This window comes from Aquarana catesbeiana, linkage group LG02, assembly GCF_042186555.1.
Source record: "Aquarana catesbeiana isolate 2022-GZ linkage group LG02, ASM4218655v1, whole genome shotgun sequence".
Lineage (NCBI taxonomy): Eukaryota > Metazoa > Chordata > Amphibia > Anura > Ranidae > Aquarana > Aquarana catesbeiana.
The window spans coordinates 131,228,813-131,242,548 of NC_133325.1; the positions used below are offsets into that span (position 1 = coordinate 131,228,813).

The 13,736-nt window shown below is 42.4% G+C and overlaps 1 protein-coding gene across 6 annotated transcripts in view; it reads right to left on the bottom strand.

Moving 5' to 3' along the window:
• Positions 1 to 13,736, bottom strand: part of PARP4 (poly(ADP-ribose) polymerase family member 4) — a 570,213-nt gene that overhangs the window by 391,067 nt on the left and 165,410 nt on the right. For all 6 annotated transcript variants that reach the window (XM_073613478.1, XM_073613479.1, XM_073613476.1 and 3 more), the window contains exon 21: positions 7,199 to 7,336. In XM_073613478.1, coding sequence (XP_073469579.1) covers positions 7,199 to 7,336 — 138 coding nt within the window. The remainder of the gene's footprint in view (positions 1 to 7,198; positions 7,337 to 13,736) is intronic.

Genomic DNA, 13,736 nt, shown 5'->3' on the forward strand with positions numbered 1-13,736 from the left:
CAGAAAAGTGCATCCACCTTTTTCAAAATGCTGCTTGCAGGGAAATCACATGGTCATTTTGATAATACGATTTCCCTGCGGTTCCTGCAAACGCACTGCGGTTTTCATGCGTGTGGTTATGGGCAGTTTTGGTTACCGTAAAGAGAGTTAGAACACCTGTGAGGTCTTTATTGCTGTCTGTGAGGGAGATTCACCCCCTCTATTAGTCCTGTTTACCATTATTGCCAAAAGTAATAAGAGTTGGGCAAACGGTTCAGCCCAAGCATCAGTTTGGGCCGAACATTGGCTGCTCGCTCCGTTCGGGGAACACCCGAATTTGCAGAGTGTTCGGCGGGTGTTCGCCTTACCGAACGCCCTGCAATACACTGCACAGTGCATTTTGCGCCCTGAATGGGCAAAGCCCCCCAACCCCACCCCAAAGCACCTTGTCCCCATGTTGATGGGGACAAGGGCCTCATCTCCACAACCGTGGCTGGTGGTTGTGGGGGTCTACAGGCAGGGGGCTTTTTTAGAATCTGGAAGCGCCTTTAACAAGGGGCCCCCCAGATTCCGCTCCCCCCCATGTGAATGAATATGGGGTACTGTAGAAATTGAGTTATTACTGTATTAATAACTATATTTCAATAATTCATATTGATGAGAAAAGTTCCAAGAAAAATCTGTTAAGTTCTCGTGTAAAACCTCCAAAATTGATTTAATGATCAATTAACAAAATGTTACAAAAACAATGTCAAAATGTAGAATACAAAAATAGATTATTCTTAAAATAAAGTTTAAATCAGATATGTCTGTGTGTATATCTTGAGATCTGTGTGTGTGTATCTTGATGGAGAGCTGCAGTGTAAGTGTCCCTCTCCCCACAGCCTGTCTGTCCTCCTTCCATTAACCCCCACCTTTTTCCATAGAGGCTGGCTTAAAAAAGGTTCGTTATAGTCCCATAGAAAAGACCGGGAAATTTGAATTACTCCTTCCAACATTCCTAAGGGTGGGGCTATGAACTATGTGAGAAAAGCTATCGTTTAAGAATCATTTAACTTACAATATATACATTTCCTTTAAACATATAAAATCCTACATATATGTAAAATGCAGTGTTCTTATTAATATCCTAATCAAGAAATATAGTAATGTAAAGAAACAGCTTATATTCTTAACATACTGAAACTTTGTGTCTTTGGAAAGACTGTAATCTTATCTCTTACGATGGGGGAGGTGAAATGGTCTACACTAAATTGTATCCATATGTGAGATGAATCTCTCCCAAGCAATGCATACAAAGCCTATACCAGCATAAACTTATATGAGTATAAAAACCTATATAACTTCACCTTTTCCATACATAGAAGATATATATATATTTATATATATATTTATATATAAAATTCAATTATCATAAGAACTCAACCATTCATAAATTCTGATATTCTAACAGGTACAAAGTACCCCCACCCATTAACCAAAAAAGTGTCAAAATGTAATAAATCACAGAGAGGAGTTTTTGACAATTCCTTATTAAAAAATAGAAAAAAACAGTGTCACAGCCTGCTATGGGGGACACATTCTTCAGCCCAGCACTGAGAAACAGTTCCAACGCCGGTCCGAGGGATACGATCTACGTGTGTTTCACCTCATATCTTCGGGTTCGGTATCATCCAGGGAACACAGCTTCGTGGAAGCCACTCCACCAACATTGCCCTTCTGGGCCACCTACAGTCCAGCACCACCCAAGCCTATCTGACTCCACCTGGCGTACGCCTTGTTGAGTCCATCTAGTCCGGTAAGCCTTTTCACTTTCAGTGGTGGTGTGTGGGCCCCTTCTCCAAATGGTTTACACCCCTGATGAGATCTGCTCCAGAGGATTTTAAGAAAATAATTTTTTTCCCACACGGATGTTTTTCCTCTTGGTATATGCATTCTGAACTGTCAGTCCATAGACTCTGTATCTGACTCTTCTCCAAAGCGCTACACTTATTTTGTTTTTTGACATTGTTTACACTTGCTGGTTGTGTTAGCTGCTCATTTGTCTTTTCTGGTAGCGCAGAATTATTGTGTATATTCATACTATAGACACCCCCCAGGTACGAAATTTAAAGGAATATGTGTCACTTTTATTGTTTCACTTTAAGCATTATTAAAATCACTGCTCCCGAAAAAACTGCCTTTTTAAAACTTTTTTTTGCATTGATACAAGTCCCCTGGGGCAGGACCCGGGTCCCCAAACACTTTTTATGACAATAACTTGCATATTAACCTTTAAAATTAGCACTTTTGATTTTTTATGTTCGTGTCCCATAGACTTTAACGGTTTTCGAACAAATTTTTTGCCTGTTCACATGTTCTAGATGCGAACCGAACAGGGGGGGTGTTCGGCCCATCCCTACTCAGGAGGAGTAGCAAAATTAGTTTTGGGGTGTAATACGAAGTATGCCTATGAGGTTTGTTAGAAATAGCTTATTGTTTGACAACTTTATATAAAAACAAAAAACATATTTACATTTTATTTCCTTTCCTGCATTTTACAAAAACTTGTGGCAAAAAATTAAAAGACTCACTAAGCCTTTCAGAAAATACCTTGCAGTGTTTGCTTTCCAAAATGGGGTAATTTTGTGGGTGTTTCTACTGTCCTGGTGCTCCAGGGCCTCCAAAAATATGTTGGGTAGTAAGGAAATTAGATGTGTAATTTATGATCCTTGAAAGCCCAAAGGTGCACCTTGCCAAAAAGTTGGCAATATAAAAAGATATTTTACACGTGCTGAATGGGCATACTTAGGATTATACCCAAAGCATATTCTGCTACTCCTCCTGAGTATGGTGATACCACATGTCAAACCTTTTCACTGTCTGGACTAATTATGTGCCAGACATTGTATATTGTGTATTAGACATGTGCATTCGTTTTCGTCCGAATGCATTTTTGTCTGAATTTCAGGTATTTTCATTATCGTTTTAACAAACGATAACGAAAGTGCAGAATCCGAAAAATTAAAGATCCGACATAAACAAAGGCTTTATTTTCGTTTTCGTTGCTACAACAGTTCGATATAGATAGTAGATTCGACATGATGATGACAATAACAATCTGTGTCCATCAAACCTGTGGTTGAATGTGCCTAACCTTAACTCTATAATTATTCTACATAGAGAGAAAAGATTCGACATAGAGAGAAAAGATTCGACGTAGGGGAGAAAAGATAAAAATAATGATGATGATGAATGTTATTGGCTGATTGTAACCAAAGAGGAGGAGCAGTAAAATAGCTAAAACTAAGTACACACGTACTTTGGCTTATGGTGTCTGTTGAAAGTTCTAAGAAGATTCGACGGAGCAGGTAAACTATACGGCGTCGTACAGTTTAGCTGCTCTGTCGAATCTTCTTTGAACATTCGACAGACACCATAAGCCTTCAATGACAGATTCGACCTTAATTTGGATTTTCGGACGAATGCAATTTTTAACGAAAAATGAAATAAATAAAAACAAATTTCGGGAGTAACTAAATAAATTTATTTTTCGGATGAAAACGAAATTCCAAAACGAAATATTTCAGTGTGCACATGTCTATTGTGTATCACACAAATGAACCAATTGTGTCAAAACTAAAGTACTCTAATGGTCACCTCTATATGAGTGGTCAGGGGATATAGTGTGGTGTAGTGCCACCTGTAGTAGTCCCAGACCTTATAAGAAAAGCAAGCCTAGCCTACTGGTACATGACTGCGCATCCAGGAATGCCATGTTCACTGGCCTGGGGTCTCGCAGGAACAAAGTCAATGGGATGTGCAGATGGGTCAGTTCAGGCCACAGGCAGAGACATGGTCAGCAAACAGGCAAAGGATCGATCCAGGAAGCAGGCAGAAACAAGGTCAATAAACAGGACACGGTTCTGACAGCCAGCAGGCAGAGGCATCACTGCACTAGTGTGATGGAGTTCAGGGACACTAACTGGTGTGGCAGTGATTAGTGACAATATGACTGATGTGAGAGTAATCAGGGACACTAACTGGTGTGGCGGTGATTAGGGATAATATGACTGGTGTGACAGTGATCACGTATAATGTAACTGGTGTGGCATTGATTAGGGACAATATGACTGGTATGGCGGTGATCAAGGAAAATATGACTGGTGTGGCGGTGATCAAGGACAATATGACTGGTGTGGCGGTGATCAAGGACAATATGACTGGTGTGGCGGTGATCAAGGGCATAGTAACTGGTGTAAAAGAGAGATAATCCGGCGCACCGAGATTATATAGTCCAATTGGCAATAAATTGTTTATGAGACCATAGATGGGGGTAAGGGGTAGTCCAAGGTAGTTTCTAATCCTGTAGAACAAGATGTAAAGGCAGTGGGGGGAGGCTCAGGGACCACCTGCGGCTGCTATCCTCAGAGTTGTGTACGGCTCTGTGTGATTCAATGGGATTAAATAACAAAGTGAAGTAAGTGCCAGCTAAGTGCAGTATACCAGTTAAAATGCTTTAATAACAATGGATTAATAACATTCACAAGTCTGAAAAGATCTAAACACCCATCTGGTGCTGAGTATGTAGATGTATTCCTCATGTATCCGACCTGCAGGACCGCTGTGAGGTGTTCCAGCTGCTGGGAGAGGAGGATGGCCCGATCGGGAGCCTGGAGGAGCTCCGGGAAGCCACATTGACCAGCGTGGAACGCACACCGGAAGTGTCGTCATCGGAAGGATAGAGGACCAGATAAGAAGACAACACTATGCGTTTGGAGTGTCCAGCTCATTCTAGAGGCCACTTTTTAAATATTGTAAAGGATTAGCATCAAATGTAGAGCTTGAAGGACACCGCCACTCGCTGGTTCTTCTTTTTAAGGGTTTTGTTTGCCCATTTTTATTAAAAGAAAGTTCAACAAACAAAGATAGGTTTCCCTCGCAGGGGTTTCAGCATTCCTTTTCATCAACAAAACTACATCCAGCCTAGTTGGCTCTCACTTGCAGCACTGCAGCTCTGGCCTTACACTTCAGGCCCTTGTCTGTCTCATACAGACTGTTTCACCGACCACCTTGGTGCACACAGCTAACAGCCTCTTGCTGCACTGGCTCCCACATGGAGCCCTCCTGACTCCTGGTACTCAGACTTCCTATCTGCCGGGTGGAGCCCAGAACCATGGTCAGGTTACTACTAAAAGCCCAGCACACACCTGACCAATCAGTATGCTGGCTGTTTTCAAAATCAGGACCCAGGACTGGGGATTTCATCCCACCCGGATCTCTCAGAAATCCCCAGGCTCCAGGTCCCAAAGTGGACCTAAGAAAAAAGAAGAAACTGAAAAGCCAGTTTCCTCTTCATGTTACAAGCTCCCTGGAGCCCCTCAACCCGTCTGATTGAGAATTCTGGGTCACATCCTCCTTCTAGACCCTGGCAGGGCAACATTCTGCCACAATAGTTATTTGCATAAATGTTTGAAAACCATTTATCATTAATCTTCTACCTTACAAATGTGTGCCACTTTGTGTTGGTCTATCACATAAGCCGACCCAATAAAATACATTTACGTTTTTGGTTGTAACATGACAAAATGTGGAAAATTTCAAGGGGTATAAATACTTTTTCAAGGCACTGTATTTACCACTGTAACTGATCACATGACTGGTGATTGGTCACCGCCCTTCTGGGAGGACATAAGGGTACGTCCTCCCAGAACTAGAGAGCACCTGTCTGGCAGTTTATGTACATTGGCCGGGTGGGAAACGTTTAAATACCACCAAAAGAAAGTTCTGTCTAAAATTAGACATAAATTATGAAAATTTAATTTGGGAATAGTGTTGCATGCCTGAGTAACTGTCAATGTGTGACAGCACAGAAAACTGAAAAATGGCCTGGGCAGGAAGGCTAATTGTAGATCCAATGCAGATTTTAGAAATGCCAGGAACCATACCACAGAGTATTTCCTGGGATGAAATTTTCTAGCCTTGCACCAGATAAAGAAAGCTTTCCTCATGCAATGATAGATGTGATTTGAAACTCCTAGTATTCAGGAGGAATCACTTAATCAGGAGGAACCCTATCTCTGAGGACCGAAATTTCAACAGTCATGATCTCAAAGCCAGGGACTATGAAACAGGGTGGGAAACTCAACCATGGAGCAAGAGATCAGGACAATCTGAAAGAGCCCACAGGGTGTGTGCAAGGAGTCTGATGAGTTGAAGTCCTGCATTCTCCTAGGCTAGTTTGGTGCAAAACTACCATCATTCTCAAAACTCTCATACAAAAACAAGAAATTGGCCAGTTTGTGGACTGCAGAGTCCAGATCACGGAGTGAAGAGATAGGAATTTCCTTTGTAGACGGAAGACCCTGAAATGATCTGTATCGATTAGACCCATGTTATACCAAGTATCGATTGAGCTACAGTGACAATTTAAGAAGGTTCAGGATTCAACCAAACTTTTGTAGTCTGGACAGTCCTGATGACATTACCTGACAAGGTCGGAACTTACTGTTCTCCAAGTAGGAGATTGTCTGGGTATTCCACTATGAGAATGACCCGTGATCATAACAAGGCTTTGCAAACTAAAACCAAGAAATTGGACCCAGTGATCATGTCACATTCCAGGAAATCTTTGCCTCTACTGGAGGCATACTCCCGAGACAGTCTTCAGGGGTCTTTAGGGATCAGGATCACACCAGAGATTGTGTCATGACACTGGACATGTAGAGTGCACCACAATCTTTCAAGCCAGTGCACTAGGTGCCTTGAGAGCACCACATATAGAGCCTAGTACCCAAAGGGCACATTAATAGCTAACACTACATCCTCATTTTAGTAGGGTTCTAGTACAGCCTTCAGGTGGCACTGAGGATAACCCATTCCAGATAACTGCATACAAGTCCTAGCTCATCATCATAATGACCAATCTTGATTAAAGAAAAAAGCAGTCTTAATAAAAGTAAAAATGTTTAGAAAAAATGGGTTTGAAAAGACATCTTCCTAGGACACTAGCAAAAAAACTATGGGGGTGAAAAGGGTTATATTTGGTTGGCCCTTTTTTGTTTTGTTTTTTTACATAAAGGCAGCAGCATAGCACAAGGGGTCCTGAACTTTTCCTCTGTTTTTTGATGAACGGTTAGGAAATATACAACAGCGATAGAATGATCAGATATTCCAGCTGAAATATGTTATGTTTTTCACCCTAGAGAGAAAATTCTGTGTAGATGGTACAGTGTTTTACCTCACTGTCTTGATCTGGGTGGGTCTCAACCCACATTCTTGGGATATAAAGATCTTCAATATCGATGTTTAAACAAAAGCCTCCATCAGTCAGGGTACTGCCTTCTTCCACTTGGATCACAGCTTTGCACTCAGTTTGCTATAAAGGATAAAAAAAACAAACAAAAGAAAACAAATCAGTGATCCCTATATCACCAATGATAAGTAAACATATGCACAGGCATATTGGCATCTTATTCCCTGTCTCTTCATTTGTTTTTGTACAGAGATAGGTTGGGTTTTCATGTTTGCCAACAGATATACATAATACTCTTTTGTGTACCCTGATAAATAAAAGTTTGTGAAGGTGCAGGATAATCAAATTTTAGTACTCACCAAAAAATCCTTTTTTATAAGGAGTAAGCAACCAAGGGTTATACTGTCACCTGCAGAGAAATAGGCAATAAGCACAATGAAAATAAGGCCAGCTCCCTAAAGGCTCCTTCCAACCTCACACTTGCTCAGTTGTATCAAGCAGTCTAAAAGGGAAAGAATAGCATATGATGGTAGGGAACTGTGTCCCTCAATAGACTCAAAAGAAAATAATTTTATGGCGGGTACTAAAATCCTATTTTCTCAATTATCCATTGAGGGACACCGTTTTAACAATAAGCAACCGAGGGATATCTAGAAGCAGTGCAGACAGAGAGGCTGGTACATCAAAACAAAAAAGGCCAACCAGCCCAACAAGAATATACAAAAAACAAAGATAAGACAAGGGCATTAAATACCAGCTTGCAGAACTTTGTGGCCAAAACTAGCATTTGCAGGAGCAGATAGATCAATAATGTGTAGCACTACTCCCAGAGGAACAGCTGATTTTTTTGCAATTTCTCTGCATCCAGAAAGTGGCACACTGCTCACTCAGAAGCTACTGACACACCTTGAGGTATTTCAAAGAATTTATTAGGACAAGCATAGCCTAGAGCCCTAGAAGAAGAGAGAAGCAAGCATACTGATACAAACAAGCAATGAGACAATAATGTTAGTCTGAGAGATATGGTTAAACACCTGCAGTGTTTTGACTAACAGTAATTAAAAGAACTGAACTGCATTTACCTTTCAACATTACATAAAGACAATCCTAGCTTGCTATAACAGCTCCTGTTTTGTCAGATTGGCCAGTGAATGATGAAAACAAAATGTCGGCAGCAAAGTTGGGGCCCTTGAAGAAAGCAAAACAGTTTCCAGCTGATTAACTTGCTGTCAGGAGTCAGCAGCTGGGATGACCAGATACAGTGGGGACGGAAAGTATTTAGACCCCCTTAAATTTTTCACTCTTTGTTATATTGAAGCCATTTGCTAAAATCATTTAAGTTCATTTTTTTTCCTCATTAATGTATACACTGTACCCCATATTGACAGAAAAACACTGAATTGTTGACATTTTTGCAGATTTATTAAAAAAGAAAAACTGAAATATCACATGGTCCTAAGTATTCAGACCCTTTTGCTCAGTATTTAGTAGAAGCACCCTTTTGATCTAATACAGCCATGAGTCTTTTTGGAAAGCATGCAACAAGTTTTTCACACCTGGATTTAGGGATCCTCCGCCATTCCTCCTTGCAGATCCTCTCCAGTTCTGTCAGGTTGGATGGTAAACGTTGGTGGACAGCCATTTTTAGGTCTCTCCAGAGATGCTAAATTGGGTTTAAGTCAGGGCTCTGGCTGGGCCATTCAAGAACAGTCACTGAGTTGTTGTGAAGACACTCTTTCGTTATTTTAGCTGTGTGCTTAGGGTCATTGTCTTGTTGGAAAGTAAACCTTCGTCCCATTCTGAGGTCCTGAGCACTCTGGAGAAGGTTTTCGTCCAGGATATCCCTGTACTGTCGTCCTGTCCCTGCAGCTGAAAAACACCCCCACAGCATGATGCTGCCACCACCATGCTTCACTGTTGGGACTGTATTGGACAGGTGATGAGCGGTGCCTGGTTTTCTCCACACATACCGCTTAGAATTAAGGCCAAAAAGTTCTATCTTGGGCTCATCAGACCAAAGAATCTTATTTCTCACCATCTTGGAGTCCTTCAGGTGTTTTTTAGCAAACTCCATGCGGGCTTTCATGTGTCTTGCACTGAGGAGAGGCATCCGTCGGGCCACTCTGCCATAAAGCCGTGACTGGTGGAGGGCTGCAGTGATGGTTGATTTTCTACAACTTTCTCCCATCTCCCGACTGCATCTCTGGAGCTCAGCCACAGTGATCTTTGGGTTCTTCTTTACCTCTCTCACCAAGGCTCTTCTCCCCCGATAGCTCAGTTTGGCCGGACGGCCAGCTCTAGGAAGGGTTCTGGTCATCTCAAGCGTCTTCCATTTAAAGATTATGGCGGCCACTGTGCTCTTAAGAACCTTAAGTGCAGCAGAATTTTTTTTTGTAACCTTGGCCAGATCTGTGCCTTGCCACAATTCTATCTCCGAGCTCTTCAGGCAATTCCTTTGACCTCATGATTCTCATTTGCTCTGACATGCACTGTAAGCTGTAAGGTCTTATATAGACAGAAGTGTGGCTTTCCTAATCAAGTCCAATCAGTATAATCAAACACAGCTGGACTCAAATGAAGGTGTAGAACCATCTCAAGGATGATCAGAAGAAATGGACAGCACCTGAGTTAAATATGAGTGTCACAGCAAAGGGTCTGAATATTTAGGACCATGTGATATTTCAGTTTTTCTTTTTTAACCACTTACCAACCGGCCCATAGCCGAATGACGGCTGCAGGGCGGTTGGATAACTCTGGGAGGACGTCATATGACGTCCTCCCAGAATTCCCCTCTCGCGCGCCCCCTGGGGTGCGCACCCGAAAACATCCGTGACCGCCGGGTCCAGGGGACCCGGCGCATCACGGATCCCGGTAAATGGCCGCTGATCGCGGCCGTTTACCATGTGATCGCGCCGTCAAATGACGGCGCGATCACATGTAAACAGACCGGCGTCATCTGATGACGCCGGTTCCTCTCCTCCCCTCCTGTGTACCGATCGGTACACAGTGAGCGGGGAGGGGGATGGATGGATGTCTGCAGCGCTGTGGGCTGTATGTGTAGTGCCCACAGCGCTGGACAGAGACATCCATCCATCCATGCTCAGCCATCCCTCACTACTAATGCTGTGCAATACTCTGCAATACCCCCACAATACTCTGCAATACCCCCACAATACTCTGCAATACCCCCACAATACTCTGCAATGCTGTGCAATACTCTGCAATACCCCCACAATACTCTGCAATACTCTGCAATGCCCCCACAATACTCTGCAATACTCTGCAATGCCCCCACAATACTCTGCAATGCCCCCACAATACTCTGCAATGCCCCCACAATACTCTGCAATGCTGTGCAATACTCTGCAATGCTGTGCAATACTCTGCAATGCTGTGCAATACTCTGCAATGCCCCCACAATACTCTGCAATGCTGTGCAATACTCTGCAATGCTGTGCAATACTCTGCAATGCCCCCACAATACTCTGCAATGCTGTGCAATACTCTGCAATACCCCCACAATACTCTGCAATGCTGTGCAATACTCTGCAATGCCCCCACAATACTCTGCAATACCCCCACAATACTCTGCAATGCTGTGCAATACTCTGCAATGCCCCCACAATACTCTGCAATGCCCCCACAATACTCTGCAATGCTGTGCAATACTCTGCAATGCCCCCACAATACTCTGCAATGCCCCCACAATACTCTGCAATGCCCCCACAATACTCTGCAATGCTGTGCAATACTCGGCAATGCCCCCGCCATACTCTGCAATGCCCCCGCCATACCCCGCCATACCCCGCCATACCCCGCAATACCCCGCCATACTCCGCAATACCCCGCCATACCCCGCAATACCCCGCCATACCCTGCCATGCTGAGCCATGCTCAGCTGTACTCGGCCTCTGTATGTGGCCAGGCTGTGGAAGTCTCACACATGGGGTATCGCCGTACTCAGGAGGAGCAGGAGAATCTATTTTGGGGTGTCATTTTTGGTATGTACATGTTATGTGGTAGAAATATTGTATAAATGGACAACTTTGTGTTAAAAAAAAAAATAGCGTTTTAACCACTTCCCGCCCGCCGGCCGTCATACAAAGTCCTTGACTTTGTGCGGAGATATCTGAATGATGGTTGCAGCTACAGGCATCATTCAGATATCAGCTTTTTCAGCCGGCGATTCCCTACACCATGAGAACGATCATAGCAGCTGTTCCACTGCTTGATCGTTCTTACGGGAGGCGAGAGGGGACGTCCCCCCTTCCCGCCGCCTTGCGGTGCTTCTATCGACTCACCGCTACGATCGAAGCCAGGATCTTTTTTTTTTTTTTTTTTTAATTTCAGGCTTCCCAGCCTAGAGGTGAGATGTGGGGTCTTATTGACCCCATATCTCACTGTAAAGAGGACCTGTCATGCCATATTCCTATTACAAGGATGTGGTCAAAAAATTGTTTTTTTGGAAAAAAGCATCAAACTAAAATAAATAAAGTAAAATGAACAATAAAAAAAAAAAAAAAAATTTTTTTAAAGCGCCCCTGTCCCTGTGTGCTCGCATGCAGAAGCGAACGCATACGTAAGTCCCGCCCACATATGAAAACGGTGTTCAAACCACACATGTGAGGTATCGCTGCGATCGGTAGAGCGAGAGCAATAATTTTGACCCTAGACCTCCTCTGTAACTCAAAACATGTAACCAGTAAAAAATTTTAAAGCGTCGCCTATGGGGATTTTTGAGTAGCAAAGTTTGGCGCCATTCCACAAGCGCGTGCAATTTTGAAGGGTGACATGTTAGGTATCTATTTACTCGGCGTAACTTCATCTTTCACATTATGCAAAAACATTGGGCTAACTTTACTGTTTTGGTTTTTGTAAAGCACAAAACAGTTTTTTTTCCAAAAAAAACGCGTTAAAAAAATTGCTGCGCAAATACCGTGCGAGATAAAAAGTTGCAACGACCGCCATTGTATTCTCTAGGGTCTTTGCTAAAAAAACATATATAATGTTTTGGGGTTCTAAGTAATTTTCTAGCTAATAAATGATGATTTTTACGTGTAGGAGAGAAATGTCAGAATTGGCCTGGGTGCTCCAGAACGCCTGAAGGTGCTCCCCTGCATGTTGGGCCTCTGTATGTGGCCACGCTGTGTAAAAGTCTCACACATGTGGTATCGCCGTACTCAGGAGTAATAGCAAAATGTGTTTTGGGGTGTAATTTGTGGTATGCATATGCGGTCTGTGAGAAATACCCTGCTAATATGACAATTTTGTGGAAAAAAAAAAGTAAAAAAAAACCTTGATTTTGCAAAGAATTGTGGGAAAAAATGACAACTTCAAAAAACTCACCATGCATCTTTCTAAATACCTTGGAATGTCTTCTTTCCAAAAAGGGGTCATTTGGGGGGTATTTGTACTTTTCTGGCATGTTAGGGTCTCAAGAAATTAGATAGGCCGTCAGTAATTCAGGTGTGATCAATTTTCAGATATTCGCACCATAGCTTTTGGACTCTATAACTTTCAAAAAGACCAAATAATATCCACCGATTTGGGTTATTTTTTACCAAAGATATGTAGCGGTATAAATTTTGGCCAAAATATATGAAGAAAAATTACTAATTTGCAAAATATTATAACAGAAATGAAGAAAAATGTATTTTTTTACAGATTTTTCGGTCTTTTTTCTTTTACGGCGCAAAAAATAAAGAACCCAGCAGTGATTAAATACCACCAAAAGAAAGCTCCATTTGTGTGAAAAAAAGGACAAAAATTTCATAAAGATACAGTGTTGCATGACTGAGTAATTGTCATTCAAAATGTGAGAGCACCAAAAGCTGAAAATTGGTCTGGTTAGGAAGGGGGTTTAAGTGCCCAGTTGTCAAGTGGTTAATAAATCTTCAAAAATGTCAACAATTCTGTGTAATGAGGAGAAAAAATGAACTTAAATGATTTTAGAAAATGGCTGCAATATAACACAGAGTGAAAAATTTAAGGGGGTCTAAATACTTTCCGTCCCCACAGTATATATACCTACACAAAAAAAACTGTGGCCAAACAATGTATATATCTTTAAAGTGATATTTATTTACAGCGAAACAAAAGACAATCACACGCCAGCAAACAGTAAACATGAACAAACCCCAGTGACAAAATACCTAATTAAACGAACAGAGACCTTACAACTAACTATATAAAATGAGGGGCACGGGTAACAGGGAGGTTGGGAATCAAGACTGGATACAGAAACAAGGAGCAGGAGTACGTAGCAGGGTACAGGATGCAAGGCTAGCTCAGGAGTAGGATAAACAGACAAAAGGATCTGGCAGAAAGGATGTCAATAAAAACACTGATGCCCCATGTGCTAGTGGGAGAAGCATTGTATGTCATGCTAGCAACTAAGACCATTTGGAACTGATTACTGGAGCCTGCTGGCCTCTAGGAGACACCTGCTGGTGGCTACTGGAACTGCAGCAATCAGCCCAGAGCACCACAGTGCCACCAGAAGGTGAACTTGGTCCTAACAGTT